Genomic DNA, 21,028 nt, shown 5'->3' with positions numbered 1-21,028 from the left:
CTAATTCATTTATTTTTTAAATAAAGATGATCTGACAACATTTAGATTTATTTATACAACACAATTCCTTCAGACTAACTACTTTAAGGTGCCAGCAACACAAGTTATCTTAAATGTATTTCATGCAAATGAAATAATAAAAAAGATCCTTTAAATGAAAACAGTTACTGATATCCATTGATTCTATCCCAATACAGCAGTGAATTAGGCTAGGAAAATGAAACCTCATCTACCTTTGCAAACACTGCCATCTTAAGGCAAAGCTCCAGCGTGCTGGGGACGATATCAGCATATAGAATACAATATAGTATACATGTACCTTTTCAGACGAATCATAGCTGTGTAGTGGTTGATGGCACAGGGACGCAAACAAGTCCTCGTCGTTAAGCAAGGACTTGTCTTTGAGGAGGACAATGAGCAATGCGTTGGGTTTGTTTGAAGTAAGCGTTGAAGTAAAGGGCGGCGGGTCGGATGGAGGGTGACATGCGACACCCGACGCTGGACCAATCTGGAGAAGAGTCGATGTTGGCGAGGCGGTCGAGGTATCCCCGGGTCGGCGATGCGCTGCAGCGCGATGAACAGCTCTTGCACGGACTGCGCGAACGACTGCGGCGTTTGCAGCTTGTCGATGATGCTCCGCATGTGACTCTTGTGCGCCTAGTCGCCGTAGAGCAGCGCACTCCAGTGGTCGGCCGCGATGCGCAGCCTCACTTCCGTCGCGATCTGCATGATCTGGGCGTCGTGCTCGCGCCGCAGCGCCTCGTACGTCCGGAACTCGTCCTTCAGCTGCATCAACGAAGAGTCACATTAGCATATGTGTACACGTGTCGCGATTGTTGACATAAATTAAACTTATGTAATGTTGTGTGTGCAAAAACAATAAACAGTGTTGGACAATGCTAAGAACAGCAACCGGGTGACCATAAATGTACCTTTCTAGATAAAGTTGAGCCATCTTCTAAGGTAAGTAAAATTAACCTGAGAACCTCTTCCTGCATGGCCGGACCTAGGAACTAGCAGCCCCGTACTCTTACCGCCGCCCACGAGTTGGCGCTTAACTGCTGAGGGTTCTGAAACAGTTTTTCAGTTTTTACTGTTTTGCAATGGTGAACATACTTAATATGATAACAATATTTTTCTTTCTTCTTGTGGCAAGAACAAATGGCAAACATTAAACCATTTGGTAAATGAAACACCTACCTGTCAGACAATTGTAACATATTATTACTGAAGTGTTGCCATGTTGCAAACTTATTTTGTAAGCAATCATTGTTTATTGTATATATACTTTGTTTTTTTGTTCATTTCCCTATTGGTGCTGCTTGGTGGCAGTTGAATAACTGTTGATAGCATGAAGTCTATTGTGCTGACATAATAAGAAATTTATTCCATATTTCCAAAGTTTTACTCAATTATTGTTTAATTTTAGTCTTCTTTTATTAAAATTTATGTGTCTCTTTGGTATAGGCCTCCGGTATGCTCAATGTTTACCTCACTTAATTTCGTCCAAACATTCCCTGTTCTCATCAGCCCATGCCTTCTAGGTGCATGGATGTTTCTTTTTCTCCAGGGTTTTTTTAGCGTATGATGTCAATGGTCCATCTGATATTAGTGTACTGTGAAAGTCACCTTTGGCAGGTTTATAAGTCCAAGCTTAAAAACATTTTATATTCCTGTTGTTTTTCAGACTTATAGAATCACTATAATTTATTTCTGTGCTCTGCATTTTTTCTTGTTAATTATTATTATTTCTCCTTCTCTCTCTGATATATCTTGGGACTTAATCCAATGGATCTTCATTTGGCCCAAAGTTTGAACGAACACCGAACCACAAACGAGCCAATGTATCATTTTAATCTACATTTCTGGACCCTTTTGGAGGTTTCTCCATCAAATTCTCTCAATGTCTCTTGTAAGTCAGAGGTAAACAAAACTTTGCAAATCATCAGTTCAGGAAGTCCTTCATTGTTAATAATTATTTGTATTACCTGTCTGGCTTCTCGATGGTATTTTAAAGTACCGTGGTATGTCTTTGGCAAGTAAGGGTCTCATTCAGTTTTTTTTTTTTATCGTTTTTCCTGTTTTGTTTAGGGTAGAGATGTTACGCATGTAAATTTATTTTATTCATTTTTTATTTTTGTTGCTTTCTCCCCTTTCTATGTTCACAAATTGCCACAGTTCCTCACATCCTCCATAAAATCTCTTTTTATCCACATTATGATCTTCCTTTATATGTTGCCTTTCTTTCCTTATCCACATTCCTAATTATATTAGTTCTTATTTCATGTATTTACTTGTTTACTTTATTTACAATTTTGTTTTTACCCTATCCTTTATTTCAATCCTTGATCTTGTTCCGAACAATGGTCTGCTGTTTAGTTTCTATTTTTATTTCAGAAGTATATTCAGTTTTAATGATCCATTGAGTGTATTCTGATTATAACTTATACTTTCTGGACAGTAGGTCTGTAATTTCCAGCTTCAGAAGTATTCCTTTTTCACAAATTTCTACTATTCTGAATTCTTTTTTATAGTTCTTAGTTTCTATGTTCCATAGCATATAAAATTGTATTGATAGAAGTTTAATTAAACTATATGCACCAAGGCTCTCATATTCTTTACGGCATTCAATGTTGAAATCTTTTGATTATTTTATTTGCTTTGATATTTTTAGTTCCTCTGTAATTGCTAGGCTTTTGTACCCATGTGATATAAATTTTTCCCTGCCATGTTTTTATGTGTATGTTAAATAATTCATTGCGGTTCTCTTATCAATGACATAGTCCTTTCTTCTGTTCAATGAATGACACATAAGTACTGTTACTCGAATACACGTTTGCACTTGGAATTTGTTAACACTATTCCTACCGACACTTAACGTATACCTATTCCTACCGCGGCTGACCTGACCTGACCTAACCGGTCTTTCACAACTTATATTTTTCAATATTGAATGCAGACCAATAGACAGCTTACCAGTATAAAAATATATTTTCGTTTATTCAAGAGTACATAATCTACATTCTATTCTATTTCGTCGCATTTTTTACAAATGGGCTTCTCAACTGTACATTTTCCGCATACGTACTTTTTACATTTTAGACAGATTTTGTTCGTCTTAATACCTTTGCAATACCTTATCTGACATGTTTTCCGTTCACGAGAACCTGTACTTGTACTTGCGATGGCAAGTTCTTCTGCAAATTGAAATAGAAATTCCTGTCTTGTAATTTCTTCTCCCGTAGTTTCTTTATATAACACCCATGCATTTATCCCGGCTAAATCCAAGATATTAAAAAATACTTGCAAAGGCCATATCCGAGATTATTTATTATATATTTATATTTAGATTTTACCGAATAATTTCTGGCCATTTGGTCGGTCACACCTACGCCAGATTTGGTGCAATTATATAATGGAATTGTCTTCCGTATTCGGGTGTCATTTTTTTCAATTTGTACGGAGTTGTGCATTCCATACCAAATTTGTCCGGTTTATTGGGCATGTATTGAGTGAATCTACACCTTGCTTTCGTTGGAAACAATTGTTCTTCAATAGTAATACATGGTCCTGGCTTATGGTCAATTTTGACTGTTGTCAATAAACTTGTCCCAAACTTCGGAAATCATAGCAAATTTATTGGTTTGTAACCGTTGGCTTCGTTGATTTCTGTCGTCAAATCGAATAAATCTCATAATCTCCGTAAAGTCATGTCTACTCATAGTATTTGAAAAAAAAGGCGGGCCCCACTTTTTATTTCATAGAAGTGTTATATCTATATTCTTAGGCTCATATGCGCCGCGTGCATACAGAATTGCAAAAGAATGCATATAACTTTGCAGTAGACAGTTCCCATTTATATCCCAACACTCTAAATGCCTCTGCCTCTGTGCACTTTCTTATAAGTTCGATTATATTCTTATCAATTATCACAGAAAATGCCGTCCTAACTTTCCCTTTCATAATATTCCGTTTACTATACCCAGTCGGGCCTGACTTTTCTCTAAAAATATTATGACCAGGTGCTTAGATTATTATGGATTAGACCCCATTTTTACTTCCTGCCAAACAGTTCCGTCCATCGCAATTTCGCTTACTTCTTCCTCATTCTCACTATCGGAATTAACTAAAAATCTCCTCTTTCGTCGTCTACGTACGTTCGAAATATATTCTCTTCGTTCTCATCGGTGTTCGAATCTGTTTCAAGTGGATCATAATTTTCCGTATTGTCATTTTCCATGTCCATAATTTCCTGATCATCTTTAGAACATTCTGCATCGATATCATTTATTTCCTCGATTTTATGGTTTTGGAATTGAGTTTTAGAGAGAAACTATTACAAAAATGTATAAATCGTACTACCGGTCAAATGACCGGTGGTGGTAGGTAAGACAGACTACAAATTTTTCTCGGAAAATAAACAATAAAAAATAAGTGAACATTGAAAAATATATCATACATATATATGAGGAGAAGTGGTAAAGTTTAAAGGCGATTCACATACGTTGAATGTAGGAAATTCCAATTGAAAATTTAAAAACGGTCATTTGACCGGTCCTGGTAGGAATAGTGTTAAAGTAATCAATTTCAATACTATTTCAGTTCTTTCCGAAGGTTTTTTTTTGTGCATTAGAAATCCCGGTACATGTTAGCCTTTTTTTTTTGGTATCATAGAAAATATAATTCTGATGCTTCTGATTTCACCGAAAATCATAAATTGTTTCCGTTTTAGGTTTTCAAGACATATTTAAGTTCATAGAAGTGTTGTCATTTAAAGTGAATGAAAAAAAAATGGACATACCATTTTTTTTTCATTCACTTTAAGTTCTAACAGTACTACCAACATCATAAAGGTCGGCTCGCTTTTTCCTGGTCACCATGTGGGAATATCGCAAAGCTGTAACTATGTTCTGAAAGTTCAAAAGAGAACACAATAGAACTTACTTGATGCTGCAATATAAGTTCGGTGACAGTCCTCTCGCCCAAGGATCTAGCAGCCCGCGCAGCCCTCCCGCGACCCTCTTCATCGATCATAGTGCATTGTAAGAGAGTAACCAGTTTCCTTTGCATTGCTCATGAAAATCTGTTACTGCTCAAGCTATTACGGGTGAAAATATTTAAGTTTAATTTAAAATTAAAGAAAAACTTGGAAATAGGAGAAAAACTTAATTCTAAATAGGCCATGGCCATTTTGTCAGAGCAAGATTATTGAAATCTTGTCAATGGATTAAAACTACATGATAATTTTATAGCTATTGCATATGCGCTTTTACAATATAACTCATGAACAAAATGTTTTTGCCATAGCACATTTCATAGAAGATAGCAAGCACATCTTAGGAATAATGTGTTCGCCTCCACATTCTTCATTTTTATATTTTTTTTTATTAAATCATGCAATTTTAAATTGTTTAAGATAATACATAGCCCATTAAAATCCTTCATCCTCTTCGTCATAGGTCTTAAGGGTTTCTCTGATTATCTGAACAATTTGGGAAATTATTTTTAATAAGACAGACACGAGGCCAACACCAGAAGTATTTTTCCACCAGAATGCCTTTCTGCAGAATTTGACTACGAACAAAGATTGTTCCTACAGCTTGCAGTTATATCAAGTAACAACTTGGTTCACATTATGATTGTAATTCAAATTGTACAAGGTAAATCACTAAAAATCATTTCTCTGCTCTACTTATAAAGTCACTATAATAAACGCTCAAAATAAACTCTTAAGATATACACAAATAGCATGCAAACACTCACCGTTTCCACAAAGTTTTAGACAAAATGCGAGTTGTTTCGTGTACCGCACAATGGAGTAATACATGGCGGGTGATGGGGCTGTTCTGGGGGTGGGCATCCCGCTAATAGTAGAAGAGCTGTATTCACTACTAGTTGCTCGGGTTCGGATTGAATTACTGTCTGTAAAATATAAATGGAATCAAACTATTTTGCATTAAGTAAATATGAATAACTATTATATGAAAGAGCAAAAGATCCATGTAAATGAAAAATGCAGCTGTTGCATCTAAATAGAAACTTAAAGATAAGACATTCATTCTGATCAATATGTGGTGAATTTTAAACAAGTTGATAAACACCTGGAGAGTTTTGGACAGTGTTGGAAGTAAAGGTTAAAGCAAATTAAATATAAATTTATAGTCTGCATGTACACCACACCACGTACCTGATTGAAGGGACATTGCTTTTTGTGTAAAATTTTGAGGCAGTGTTTGCAGAGTATTTGGCTGCAACCCCGACAGTTGAGGTAGTCCGTCCATTGCGGCGCCTGAATTGGCATTCTGTAAAAATATTATAATCATTTAAAGGTTTTTAATAATAACTGTGAAAGTCAAACTAGCACTAATGAATAAGCCATTTATAATTCATCTATATTAATGACAAACTATTAAAATCAAAATCGAGGAAGTATAGAATTGTTTTTCTTAAAGTAAATAAAATTGAACAACCTATAATATTCTAATCATTCATTATATCTATGCAATGTCGAGTTTGTTGGTAATTGCATCTTACATGCGCCCCCAAATTATAAGGCGTGGTTCACAAGACATACAAAACAAACACAAAGTAGATTTACACCAATGTACAGAATAGAAACAATTTTTATTTTTAAGATTATTTTGTTTACATGAAAAATAATACACATCTTTAATACATAAAACTTACGAATAAAAAAATGGTTAATTTAACACAGGGATACTATTTAGCAAATTTAGGGAGAAATGGATTTTTCCCATTCACGTACACACAAGTGTTAGGTTTGTACAGTACATAATAAAAATAACTCAAATTGAATACTTTTTATGGATAAAGTGACTCAAGTTATTTATATTGCAAATGTCCTCTGCGTTCCAAATATAATCAATAATACATCATAATTAACATTAATTATAATAATATTTAGGTACTTATATATTAGGTAGCTGTAGTCAAGTAATATTTACAAGAAATACCAATTAATTACATTGATCTTCCATACAACAACAATTTACATTTGATTATGAATAGTATAGCATACACCAAAATAAATACATATATTGTAATCATTATAAGTACATGATTATTTTAATTGTCCCAAGCATAAAAATGTTAGCTTTACACACAATCCTTTTTACTTTAAAACATTAAACATAAGAATAAGCCTGGAACAAGTGTGTGGCAGTTTATGTAATGATTATATATATTACAATTTGAACTGATTGTGAAACAACAAAATATTTATAAACGCCAGCAGTTCCCAAACTTCGTTAACTCTTTGAATCACCGAACATATAAGCAATACTTAAACGTCCAAATCAACATCCAAATGAAATTATTAGCAGCGCAAAGTTCTGGCATATACAAGCACATTCCGCTGTATGTGTTCCCATTGTTCTAGAACTAGAATACCATTACAATGGTGTTTGTCTTCTAAGGCTACCTTATAACATAACTGCTCATCACTCAAACCATGTGCCTTCCAACAGAACAAATATTAATCAGACAATGCAATGTCTGGTGAATGAATATAACAGTCAGTGAATGTTCTAGCCTGGAGTTTTACTCCCTGACAGTTTAACCATTTCTCTTCACACTTCCTCAAGATTAGCTCTTTTCAATAGCAACCATATCTGCAAGAGTGAGTTAAGGCATTCATTGGCCTTCTTTGTCATGTTTAAGATACTTGCCGGCCAGGGGCTGGAACACAGTAATTAGGTGCTCCGAGTAAAACCTGGCCCTTTCACATTCAGTTCTTGTTGATTTACCATCTCTCATTTTATTTGGAGGTATATGTAGTTTCAGTCTTTTCAGTATCTTTGTTATCTTCCAAAACAAGTAGTTACAATCATATTATGGAGTAAGGTCCGCTAGTTGATTTTGAAGGCCATCACTACCAGCATGGTAAATTATGCGTTCAAGTCAAGGGTTTATTTGTTGCAAGGATATTTTTTAATATGCCATTTCTTTCGCAGAAGCCTTATCTCATTTAATCTTTTATTAACTTGTAATATTGAGATTTATTAGTTGTGGACCACAGTATATGTGCAGATTCTTCTACTGCCAAGTAGACAGTTTTTTTTTAATCAATTCTTAAATTTTTATTTTGTAGTTATTCCTCTCCATTTTGTGGTTGTACAAACTTCCTGTAGCTGTAACTGAAACATATTGTTCTCGCATTTGGTGGAATTATTTCTGCAAGTCAGCTTCTTGGAATGTTATTGGCTTTCTTTTCAACAGTCCTCAATTTTGAAATCATTGTCTCTAATGTTGTTGTCTTATGTTGCCCTTGGAGTAGCTTTTTCATCAATTTTCATAAATGTGCTTCAGCTGATGTTTCCTTTAAATGATAAGAAAAGTAACATTTTTTGTAAATTATGTTGACTTGGTACACAATTAAAAAAAGCAAATGATGCCACAATTAAATCACTATTTGGTTACAGTGATTTGTTTACCATAACTTAAAATTAGCTAAGTGAGATTTTAGATGTAATATTTCAAATATGGTCGACACTTACTGCAGGTGCCATTTATACACAAACATCTAGAACTTAGTTGCACACTTAATAAAACTTCCATTCCACTAGCACTGCAAATCATAACCGAGATGTTTGGGGGTCACACAGAACCACTTATGTAGTCTATAGAATAAACAAAAGTAAATTTATTCCATAGATAAGACACAAGCCAGGAGTCAATTAGATATCACAGAAACCACAATATAATGCCATTGTAATTACTGAATCATCTTGTTTTTATGACTATTACATTATTAACATACACAGAGTCCTTTGTAACTCAATCAAAAAGATAACATTGCCTAAGCCAACATATGTTCCATATGTTATATTGTCAGATGTTAGAACATATCTACACAGTGTTAATACAAATTTCCTTAAATAAATTTGAAAAAGTCAAATACTCTGCCGCTGAGCTTAAACATGTATATTAAACAAGTTTACCAAGAATAATGAAAATGAGATATGATTTGTAAGCAGAGAAGAAGAGTTGTGGACTCTTACATTCGAGTACATTACAAAAACACTTTTAGTCCAATATAACTTTCATCTTAAGTATTAGTTTACGCTAATTTTGGTGGCTCAATGTTAACTTCAACCCACAAATCAGAAATTCAAAACGACTTCATTTATTATGTAACACAATCACAAAAGAGATGCTGTTTTACAACTAAGGTACTCTGTAGGTAAAGCAGATGACATTGAAACTAATGGAAATCAATACCTTCTCATCCCAATACTTTGCATAGCACAAGTGTTTATAGCCATAAAGCAATGACAGATGGAAACATGAGTTATGACTTTTATGAATATTTGTTAATTTTGTTAAATTTCAAGTGTGTGGTATTAATGCTTATTCTGGTATTAATGATAATTCTCTCTTATTACCTTAAAATTAACACGAACAGCCATCACGAAAATAACACATTCAGCTTCTACCCACATCGAAACATGATCCGTCAACAGCCGTAAACATAGACATTTTTTTTACACATCTTGTTAGTTCTACAACTCACTACACATTCTGCCACTGAACATACAAATAAAAAAAAATCATTTTCGAAAAGGCTAATTTAGCGGTGGTTCGTTTAATCATTTATCCTAATTTTTGCTAGATCCTTAACCCTTAACTCGGCAGATTTAAATTTTTTTAAATATCATTGTAATATTTATACCACTTAACTCTTATGACCCAAGGATGTCTAGAAAAATAAGAAAAAAAAATCTCATAAGGTAGTTAAAAAAAATCACATGTATCTTATGAGATACATTGCTAAGAGTATAAATAAATATATTTTGCTAACAATATATCTCTACAGATACATTGCCAAATTACCTGAGATTTTATTAATAAATCATTTCTCTCAAAACAATTATAATTAAACTGGTTTAGTAATCAGAAATCTTTAGCATTTAATATTTTTGACAAAAATACAAGCTCCGGTAAAAAACTAAAAACAGAATTAAATTAATTTTCGAAATTTACATTGCGGAAATTAGAAAAACAGTTCCTATCCGGTAATAGACACAACCTCATACCGCATTTTATGCACATAACAGTATTGACCTGGCCTTTGATGCATAGCTTGCATTGTCTTTTGGGCCAAAATATAGGGAAATGATTGTACACATCATATTTCACGTCTGCAGTTGTCCTTAGGCGACAGGGAGCTTTTATTATCTCTTTCGGTGCTGGTGGTACAGCATTAGAGCTTTTAAATGGTTGCTGTCTCCTAGAATGTAATAGCCCTTGTATAGTACGATGCCGGAACTTCTTTAAGCTTTGTTGTTTTACATTATTCACTGCAAAGAGTCTTTGATATAAAATCCAGCTATTATTCACGCCGTCTCAGTCTACCGCGTGCTCCGCAGCATCGAGGTGGACGCGCTCTTGGTCCAGCTCTTCACGGGGCACGGGGGGTTCTCTGAGTACCTTCATAGGTGTTAAGCTCAAGGAGGACCCCTCGTGCTTCTGTGAACCGGGCGTGGACCAGACCGTGATCCACCTTGTGGCCCGGTGTCCCGCATTCGGGGGACTCCGGTTCGGCTTCGAGTGCCGGTCTGGGGTTCAAATCAGGGAGGAGTCAATAGCCTCCCTGATAGGCGGAAAACAAACAAGAGATGAATTCCTCGATTATTGTAAGATAGTCATAAAATAAACAGTAAACAGAAATAAAAGCTAGGTATAAAACAAAAGAAAATAAAAACAAAAGTGATGTAAAATAAATAATTAATTGTATAGAAAAATAAAATGTGATAAATGTACCTAGAAACTTAGAATTGTAAAAAATATAAGAGGACGAAAGAATGAGGAAAATAGAGCATAAGAGTACGAAAGAATAGAAATGTAGCATGATAGATATAAAAGAATGGAAGATAATAAGAAGAATAAGAGAAGAGTATAAAAATAAAAATTAATGTGAAAAAATATATTGTACAAAAGGTCCCTGTCCCAAAATCAGATAGGGGTACGGGAGGCCCCCAATAGCGGGGGTCATAAAAAAAAAAATGCTGTTATTCACGCATATCTAAAATTTGGGAATATAGAGGTAAGTACCATCGGTGGCTTTTTACCTCTTGTACAAAGCGACCAACTTATCTGCAAGCTCGACCCCGTCCGTATGCGCATTGTAATGCTTAATTATATTGGGACAGGGGACAGCAGCTCGCCTATTTGAATCCTTATTATGCCGCTGTATGATCCCAACAGGCATTTCCGACACGTAACTGCTTGACACAGTAACCACTTTGTTGTCATGCCATTTTACAATACATACTTTGTTTTATTACACACAACTCGTGAATAAGACACCCGTCCTTTTATTTTGAACAACGTTCACTAAGGGGATTGGTGATGACGGTATAAAACCGAGTGAAGAGAATCTTGAGCTGAAGAATCCAAGGAAAGTATTTCTGTAGCTGGTTTCGTTGATACTGGAGGGCAGGAAGCAGTAATTTGGGGCACGGTGAAGTTGTTTTCACTATCAGAAAGTATGTGAAGATATTCAAGGGAAGGGAGAAAGAAGAACCAGGTGAAGATTCAGCACTGTCGTGACATTTTTAAAACTAAATAATCCCAACTTCTCTACAATCCGAACTTTCTTCATTTGACGATTGACTGTGTTTTGGCACCAATGTTAGTACTTTGCTAGCTCTTGAAAGGGTATGTACATACAATCCATGGAAAATAAGCTAAACATGCATTAGCATATGAATAGTTAATCAGCTATTGTATAAGTTGTTAGTGAAGCTGCAGAGCGTGCAGTGTGCACGGTGAGATACATATATTAAAAAAGTCAAATGAAACATCAACCGGACAATTAAAGAACGTCCATAGTAATTACTTTAGAGCAAAATTTATCTTTAATTTATAATTTTATGCACCCATTTATAAAATATGTGAAATTTTTTTTTTTTATGAAATATCTTACCTTCTTGCGTGGCAACATAGCGGAACTACAATTAAAGTGAACTTTGTCAGCTTACCAGTGTGGCCAACAGAAAAAACTATACATGTGTTAGAAAACTAAGAAAGTATCTAAACACTCAAATAAAAATATTAAGTTTGCGCTTAAAAAAGAATGGCACTAGATTTTTTTTATTTTGATGTATCTCCATAGACACATTACCGAGTAAAGGGTTATAGATGGCACAGATTAATTATAAAATACAACACTTAGTTAAGTGTTGTATTTTATAATTCCGACAAATTCTGTAATTAGTTAATTACAGAATTTGTCGGTCATATGACGTCACACCTATATAAACAATAACAAAGACAGCCATAAAGAAATGCTTAAAAACATGTCAACATTTAGATGGTTTAAGTCAGAGTTCCCCAAACTTTTTTGCTTTGCCCTTGCCATGTTTTTCTGTGTTGGGTAGACCTCCTACTTACCTGATATTGATTTTCTGTAAATTTCTAACTGTGGTGAAGTTTAGTGTTAAAAACTTAAAGTAAAAACACATGTTAATTTATACATTTATTAATTGTATATAAATTAAAAATACTCAAAATAAAATTTTGTATCTGTTATGTAAAATATACGTAACATAAAATAAACTATAAATAAAAAAACATAAGCAATAAGTCAATATTTTTAGTGAGAAGGATGAACCTGATGCTTTAATAATAAATTATCAACATATGGCATCAATTTTGTAAGGGTTAATCTTAAATCTCCTCGGCTAATGATGTCCAGTCTGTTTCTTTTTTTCGTTAGGAATTTTGTAAGGGTTAATCTTATATTCTTTAAAATAACTGTGGACTTTCTATATATATTTAGGTCATTGATCGGACCTGTTCGCTTTGCGTGGTTGGCAGGCACGTCGTCATGGCTTGATCATTCACTGCGGAGTTTGGTTGTAATCTCTTTCCTCTCTCCAATAATTTTTCCATTTAACCCGATTTTACGTCGCAGGGAAGGAAGCATCTTTAATATGTATCAACATTTTATTATAGTTAATTTTATAACTGTATATTGATAAGGGAATTCGGTAAAATAAATTAAATTTGAGAAATATTTGGCGGGCCGCTTAAAAATGTTCAACGGGCCGCGTGTTGCTCAACCCTGGTATATACAGCATACCATTAAACTTAAAGATTTATAAAAACTTATTTAACTGTTCTAACCTTTAATGACCTTGACTACTAGACTTCGTATTCAATTAATGACGCGTGTTGTTAAAAATGAATCTCGCATGTTCCAGTAGATACTATTTACAATCTTCCTTGATTGTAGGTGCCGCTACCCACAATACGATCACACTCGGTACATTCGCGCCGTTTTGACTTTATTAAGTTTAAGATTATCTCAAGTTTAAGATTATCTTATATTCATGCATAAATTTTTTATGTCCCGTTGCGCTGAGTCCGGCTGGACCCGTGTGGAGTTGCCAGACCTTCCATCGGGCGCGTCCCCCGGGTGGCGGATAGGGGAACGCCACCCAGATATGGGTGGTATTGGGCATGTTCCGGCGTGGACCAAAACTGGCAGGGTTAGGGGCGTACCATCGGTTCTTTCCAGAACCGAGAAACGGCCAAGGACTGCACAGTCCGAGAGACGAGCCGCTCAGGCTTGAGGTAGCATCCCGTACCCATCTTTAAGAGATGAGACAGAGGATGTGACCAGTGCGGTGATGTGCCAGGCGCACTCGGCTTCTGCCGACACCGGACAACCCGTAATCCCAGTAGGGACCGGGGGCTCCGTACCTGTACGGAGCTGCGAGGAAGAAAACCTCTTCAAAAATAACCCTAATCCCAAGGTTGGACCGTGCCGACGGCATGAATGGCTGGAAGGGAGTTCAGTCACAAGCGCGAAGGGACCTCACCCTTAAAAGGAAAAAAAATAAAATAATGGACGCAGTTAAAAAAACAAATTTTCCCCAGGGTGGTACCAGCGATGCTGGAGAATCCACCCCTGGGCCTTGCCCAGGCAGCCCCGCCGTATCTGGGGGGGGGGCAAAAACTTGCGTCGCGGCAACGCTTCAGCGTCTGCCGCTGGGCCCTTAACATCCGGGGCCCAAAATTTTAAAGAGCCGGAGGTGCCGGGCCGTCTATCAGGCCCGGTACGTGATAAGCGCGGGCGATCTATGCGCTCCGCCGGTTTGGCGATTAGTACGGTCGGAGAAAGCGAGGGCGGATCAGACGCCTCTCGCGCATCGGTCGGCCCTGGCGCGTTCTCAAGGGCCGGTAAGAGAAAGGCTAAGCCTCCGAGCCCTGGTGCTGTGGCCGCAAAATATGCGGCTTATTCTGACCAGGAGACCGAGGGCACGGAAACGGTCGGCGGAACCGACAGTGACGAGGAGGGACTCTTCGACCCCTCTGTGCAGCCATTGCGCACTAGGTCGAAGAAAGAGCTCCCGAGTCAGGAGCAGTTGGCTCGCGAATTGCGAGCATGTGCTGATCCCCGGCAATATGCAGAGACCAACCTCCTGGCTATCGAGAAGGTGACGGACTGGTCCAGCAACCTCAAGGGCACGTACGTGCGCAGCCTGAGGCTCGCTGCGCGGAACGTCAAGGCAGCATTGGAGGAGATGTCGCGCAGGACGGCGGGCGACTCCACCGTCGAGAAGTTAGAGCAAGAAAACACAGAATTGCGTTCTCAGCTTTCCAGCCTTTCCGCGAAAGTGGAAAGCCTCACGATGGAGCTTCGTCGCGTCCGTAGTGCTACAACGGAGCAGGCCAAGGCAGCTGCCCCTGCGCCTTCGCGGGCCCGGCCAGCACCAGTGCCAAGGACGTCCGCGTTTACCGAAGAGGGGCTCATGCATCGCATTGGAGCCCTCATCAAATCGAAACTGGCTGCCTTCGAGACCAAACTGTTCTCCGACAGGGCAATAAGGCCGCCGTTGGCCGCCAGTAGGACTGGACCGCGTCCGACTCAGTCGACCGTCCCTTCGGAGCCGCTCGCACCGCCGCAGCCTCCACAAGCGCCGCCGGCATCGCAGCCGCCGCGACCGCGGCGGTCTAGGCGCCCCAGGAGGAAGACTGCGCCTCCTCCTGTGCCGGAACTGCCTCCAGTGACAGCACCGCCTCTGGCAGCGTCGGCGACCACGACCCGGAACACCTGGGCTGAGGTCGCCCGAAAACCCAGGTCGGCGCCACGGCCCGTGCCTCGTCCGAGTGCTAAACCGCCTGCCGCACCCAGGAGCCGCGGGACCAAGAAGGCGAAGCGAGCTCCCACTACGGCGGCCGTGACGGTTACGCTGCCGGAAGGCTCCACCTCCACATATGCAGAGGTAGTAAAGGCGGCGAAGGCAAAAATACAGCTGGCGGACCTCGGCATCGAGGCTCTGCGCCAAAAACGTGCCGTGACTGGAGCGCTCCTCTTGGAGATCAGTGGAGAGGATTGTGGCCGAAAGGCAGACGACCTCGCGGCGAGGATGCGTGAGGTCCTTCGCGATGTGGCGGTCAAGATCAGCCGCCCCGTCAAGACGAGCGAAATCCGCTTGAGGGACCTCGACGTCGCCGTCAGTCCGGGCGAGGTCGCGGAAGCAGTGGCAGAGGCGGGCGGCTGTTCGGTGGACGACGTCAAGGTCGGGGACGTCCACCGAACAAACACAAGCATGGGCACCTGCTGGTTGCGGTGCCCGGTCAAGGTGGCCCATGCTCTGGTGACTGCGGGGCGCGTGCGTGTGGGTTGGGGTTCGGTGAGGGTGGCACCCCTGGAACCCAGACCCATGCACTGCTTCCGGTGCCTGGAGAAGGGACACGTCGGCGCCAGGTGTCCCAACTCTGTAAACCGGAGCACGCGGTGTTTCGCATGTGGCGAGTCTGGGCACAAGGCAAGAGAGTGCGTGTCAGCCGCACTCAAATGCCCTCTGTGCTCAGACTTTGGGTTGCCCTCCAACCACCGACTGGGTAAGAGGTGCGGCCCAACGCCGGGTAAAGGCAGGAGGAGGAAAAAGTCTCCGCCTGCGACCACCAGCACGGCGGAGACTTTTACGCCCACAGCAGGGCGAGGGGGAATACTAGGGACGATCCGAAGGGAGACACCGTCTTGGAGTGGGCGGCCGGACTGGATCTCCGACTTGTCAACAGGGGATCCGTCAGCACATGCGTGCGCTGGCAGGGGGAGTCGGTCGTGGACTTAACATGGGCGACTCCCGCTGCAATGCGTATGCTTTCGGGCTGGCGGGTTGCAGAGGAGGTGGTCACTCTTTCTGACCATCGCCACATCGTTTTCGATGTTGCGATCCGCAGGCCCGTCGCTGACTCTGGCGGCCGTGATGGCAGCACTACGCGACGCTGGTGTTTGAAGCGGCTAGACAAAGACCGGCTGGAGGCCGCCGCCTGCGTCGCCGATTGGCCGAACGCCGAAGAGGTTCTGTCCGAACCGGAGAGGGGAGCGAACTGGTTCCGGGAGACATTGACGCAAATTTGCGACGCGTCGATGCCCCGGGCCGGTCGTCCCAAGCGCGGGGGGGTGCACTGGTGGTCGGCGGAAATTGCGGAACTCCGCAAGGTCTGCTTGCTGAGCCGCCGCCGGTACACCCGAGCCCGAAGGAGGCGAATACGAGCTCCGGAGGAGGAGATGGCCAGACTGTACAGGGAGTACCGGGCGGCTACAAAGGCGATGCAGAAGGCGGTAGCTAGCGCCAAGGCTCGGTGTTGGGTCGAGCTCCTGCAGGGACTCGACAGGGATCCGTGGGGGCGTCCATACCGAATAGTGCTGGGAAAACTCCGACCATGGATGCCCCCGACGACGGAGACCTTAGAACCGGTCTTTCTGAGGAGGGTAGTAGATACTCTCTTTCCGGAAGATCGGTCAAGTCCCTCCGCGCACCCCCCGGCACAGCCGTGGGAGTGGACGGATGAGACGAGGGTAACGGCGCAGGAGCTGGATCGAGCCGTGAGCCGTCTCAGAGCGCGAAACACCGCGCCGGGGCCCGACGGAATACCGGGTCGGGTCTGGGTACTTAGTCTGGCGTCTTTGGAGGGTAAGCTGGCGGAGCTTTTCACGAGCTGTCTCCGCCGAGCCACGTTCCCCACGCCTTGGAAGGAGGCACGATTGGTCCTCTTGAGGAAAGAAGGCAGGGTCGTAGAATCTCCCTCTGCGTACCGTCCCATATGCCTGCTGGACGAGTGCGGCAAGCTGTTCAAAAGGATACTTGCCGCCCGTATCGGCGGGCATCTGTCTCGCGTCGGCCCCGATCTTGCCGACAGCCAGTTTGGCTTCCGTCGGGGGCGTTCGACCGTCGACGCGATCATGCGCGTTCGGTCCTTGTCGGAGCAGGCCGTGTCTCGGGGTGGTGTAGCGTTGGCGATAAGCCTCGACATAGTCAACGCTTTCAACTCACTGCCCTGGGATGCGATAAGAGAGGGACTGATCCAGCATGAGGTCCCTCCCTGCCTGCGAGGCGTCATCGGCGATTACTTGCGAGACAGGTAAATCGTGTACATGGACCAAAACGGAAGGAGTAACCGGAGGGAGATCAAGCGCGGGGTGCCGCAGGGGTCGGTCCTAGGACCACTCTTGTGGAACCTCGCGTACGATGCGGTTCTGCAAGTCAGTCTCCCCGCCGGCGTGAGCGTCGTTTGTTACGCCGACGACACGCTGGTAGTCGCCAGCGGAGACCACTTCGAGAGGACCAGGGAGCTCGCCGAGCTTGGGACGGAAGTCGTCGTCGCTAAAATACGCGGGCTGGGGTTGGAAATAGCGCCAAACAAGACCGAGGCGCTATGGTTCCACCGGTTGCCTCGAACGAGGGAATCTCCCGACTCGCGCGTTCGCGTCGGTGGGCACGATGTCACGGTGGGGCGGTACATGAAGTACCTCGGCCACACTTTGGACAGTCGCTGGGGCTTCGAAGAGCACTTCGATCGCCTCGTCCCCCGGATTGAGAGGATAGCGGGTGCCATGCATAGACTGCTGCCTAATCTCGGGGGACCCACGGAGGAAGTCCGCCGCCTCTATGCAGGGGTCGTACGGTCCGTAGCCTTGTACGGGGCGCCCGTGTGGGCAAAAAGGCTGGCGATTCGACGCTGTAGAACTAAGATCTACAGCGTCCAGCGGAGGATGGATACGAATCGTACGCGGATATCGCACGATATCGTTCGAGGCAGCGACAGTCCTGGCGCGCTTTCCGCCCCTGGACATTTTAGCGGAGTCGGATGCGAGGGTCTACGACCAAGTCCGCACCCTCCGCCGAGACGGCGGTGGCGAGCCGAACCGTGTGCTCGAGGCGGTCAGACGGCAGGAACGGCGCAGGGCGCTCGCGACGTGGCGCGCTAAGCTCTCGGAAGAGCGCTATGCGCGCAGACGCGTCGTTGGAGCGATCCTGCCCGTCTTCGAGGCCTGGATGCAGCGACGAGACGGAAGGCTCACCTACAGGCTTACGCAGATGATCACCGGGCACGGTTGCTTTGGTGATTACCTGTGTAGGATTGGTCGCGAAGCGACGGCGAACTGCTTCCACTGCGGAGGAGCCGCCCAGGATTCTGCCTCGCACACGTTTGCGGTCTGCCCGGCGTGGCAATCGGAGCGGCGGATTCTGGCGGACGAGATCGGACAGGACCTTTCCTTGCCAGCAATCGTGTCGGCGATGCTGAGTGGGTCATCGACGTGGAGGGCCGTGGCCTCTTTTTGTGAGACCGTCATGGTCCAGAAGGAGGCAGCCGATCGGGATCGGCAGAGGACAGATCCCGCTCGGAGACGACGCCGTCAGCGCAGAGACGTGCCTCGCGACGGCCCTCCGATGAATGGTGCTCCCCTACCATAAACGGGGCCTTCGGAGTCGCGGGAGTTTAGGGTGGGGGCCCTAAACTCCAATTAGCTTCGGCGACTCTGAGGCGGACGATGGTTCGACGTGGTCCCGAACCATCGTGATAGTACCACGAGGGTTTCGGGGGTAGCGTATCCACGCATACCCCGGGACGGGCTATCGAAAAATAGCAAGGCGCAAGGGAAGGCCGTGTGGCGATCCCTGACCGGGAGATACCGCGGTCCCCCGTTTAGCGCAGAGGGCGACCACCGGGGGGGGTTTTAGTGGGTAGGAATCCCACATACCCCTGTCCTCCCCCCAGAGGCAGGGCATCTTGAATACCAGAAGATTTCCCCAACCGAAAAAAAAAAAAAAAGTGTCATGACATTCAACCATCACTTGCTTCCGACGGTTGACTGACACAACAAGCTGCGGTTCTTCCGTTTCTGCTTCCGTATATCGGTAAAGTATCCCCTTTGACATATGATAACCTCTATCTGTCCACCTACCAATCTCCACTTCTTCCTTTCCCTCCAGGCCCAGGATAATCTTCGCGATTTCGGGATCTGCGAGCTGATCTTCACGAAGAGCGGTCGCCTCGCAACGTGGTATTTCAACTACCACCGTACAGACGCCACAAGTATCTTGAACCTCCTTAACGCGTGGCGGTCGTTTGAGCGAATCTGCGATGATGTTTGCCTTTCCTGGGGTGTAGTCCACTTGGAGATCGAAAGACTGCAACTTCATAGCCCAACGGACCAATCTACCTGCAGGTAACTTCAAGGTTAGTAACCACTTCAAGGGCTGGTGGTCGCTGGCGACGCGCACGGGATGACCATCGATGTAGCTGCGAAACTTCTCGACTGCCCACACAACTGCAAGAGCTTCACGCTCGGTGGTTGAGTAGTTTCGTTTCGCCGAAGTCAGAAGGCGGCTGGCGTACGCGATCGGACGCTCGTCGCGCGGCGACTGCCCCTGCAAGAGAGCTGCACCTAAAGCATAGCTGCTCGAGTCAGTCCTAAGCACAAAAGGAAGACTATAATCAGGCTGGATCAGGATTGGAGGAGAGGTAAGTAATTTTTTAAGTTCCAAGAACGCGGTGACTTGAGCTTCGCCCCACAACCAAGACTGATCTTTCTTCGTCAGCATAGTCAACGGATGCGCAACCTTTGCGAAGTTCGGCACGAACTTGCGGAACCACGAGCACGTCTGTAAGAAGGATTTCAAGTGCTTCACATTCGACGGCTCGTTCATATCAACGATGGCGCTGATCTTGTCAGGGTCTGGCGATAGCCCTTGAGACGAAATCACGTGACCTAGATACTGAACACTTTCTCTAGCAAACACGCATTTAGCTCGATTGGCGCACAGGCTGAAGATACGAAGGCGATCGAAAACAGCTCGAAGATCCTGTAGATGTTGAGCAAAGTTTTCAGAGATCACGATGAGGTCGTCTATGTAACCTAAAATAATCATGCCTTTCAAAGCAGACCCTGAACGAAACCTGTCAATCAGGCGCTGGAAAGTCGCTGGAGCGTTGCGCAAGCCAAAAGGCATACACTTGAATCTGAAAACGCCAAATGATGGCACGAAGGCGGTCTTGTCGCGATCCTCTTCCTTAACAGCAACCTACCCGTAACCAGCCTTGAGGTCAATGGTGCTCATGAAACAGCTTTTGCCAGTATACTGCAGTAAATCGTCGATCACCGAAAGCGGATAGGAGTCAACCTTCGTGAATTCAATTTACGATAATCCACACAAAATCTGTAGGACCCATCCTTTTTAGGTACCAACAGCGCTGGTGCTGCCCACGGAGACTCACACTCTTCGATGACACCCTCCGTCAGCATCTTATTAATCTCAGCTTCCATAACTTCTTTTTTCACACGCGTCAGGCGGTACGGCGGGACGGCGATCGGCGGGACGGCGATCGGCGGGTGGTTGCCGGTGTCAATGCGGTGTTCAGCGAACGACATCGGTCGTCCCCCTTCTCGGAATATGTCCTCGTATTCCTGCAAGGTCTTCGCAATGCTTGCTCTTTCAGGTGGTGACAGCATCATACCCTCGTCCGGAAGCAACATGTCGGCAGAGGCGCACCCAGTGAAGTTCCGTGATTTCTCACAACGCAAGGAGTGAATGACCTGAGGTTGATCAACTGTGAACCACGTTTCGTTAAAAATATTAATAACCAAACCAGCTTTACGTATAAAATCAATGCCTAGCAATGTTTCATTGTTAACTGCATCTGGAAAAATAACAAGAGTGATAGGTATTGATGCGCCCGCGAGCATCACCACAACGTCCACCAG

The 21,028-nt window shown here is 43.4% G+C and overlaps 1 protein-coding gene across 1 annotated transcript; it reads right to left on the bottom strand.

The window, feature by feature from the left end:
* Window positions 1-73: 73 nt before the first annotated feature.
* LOC137927634 (uncharacterized) lies at window positions 74-9,471 on the bottom strand. The gene is made up of 5 exons (XM_068771387.1): window positions 9,405-9,471; window positions 6,188-6,302; window positions 5,764-5,922; window positions 979-1,070; window positions 74-786 (listed from the first exon to the last, which is right to left on the bottom strand). Exons 1-5 carry the CDS (start codon window positions 9,459-9,461, stop codon window positions 658-660), a joined length of 552 nt encoding a protein of 183 aa, XP_068627488.1. The 5' UTR covers window positions 9,462-9,471; the 3' UTR covers window positions 74-657.
* Window positions 9,472-21,028: the final 11,557 nt, after the last annotated feature.

Source organism: Battus philenor, unplaced genomic scaffold (assembly GCF_028537555.1).
Source record: "Battus philenor isolate CCGP_79_NKW_IND1 unplaced genomic scaffold, ilBatPhil1.0.hap1 SCAF_35, whole genome shotgun sequence".
NCBI classification, from domain to species: domain Eukaryota; kingdom Metazoa; phylum Arthropoda; class Insecta; order Lepidoptera; family Papilionidae; genus Battus; species Battus philenor.
Note: the sequence above shows the minus strand (reverse complement) of the source record. Positions and strands in the feature narration are given on the sequence as shown.

Excerpts from the sequence above, each read along its gene's own strand:
- LOC137927634 (XM_068771387.1), bottom strand. The coding sequence starts at position 9,461 with ATGTGGGTAGAAGCTGAATGTGTTATTTTCGTGATGGCTGTTCGTGTT. Across the intron at positions 6,303-9,404 it reads CTGTTCGTGTTAATTTTAAG|AATGCCAATTCAGGCGCCGC; the intron begins GTAATAAGAGAG and ends ATATTTTTACAG. Across the intron at positions 5,923-6,187 it reads AGCAATGTCCCTTCAATCAG|ACAGTAATTCAATCCGAACC; the intron begins GTACGTGGTGTG and ends TATATTTTACAG.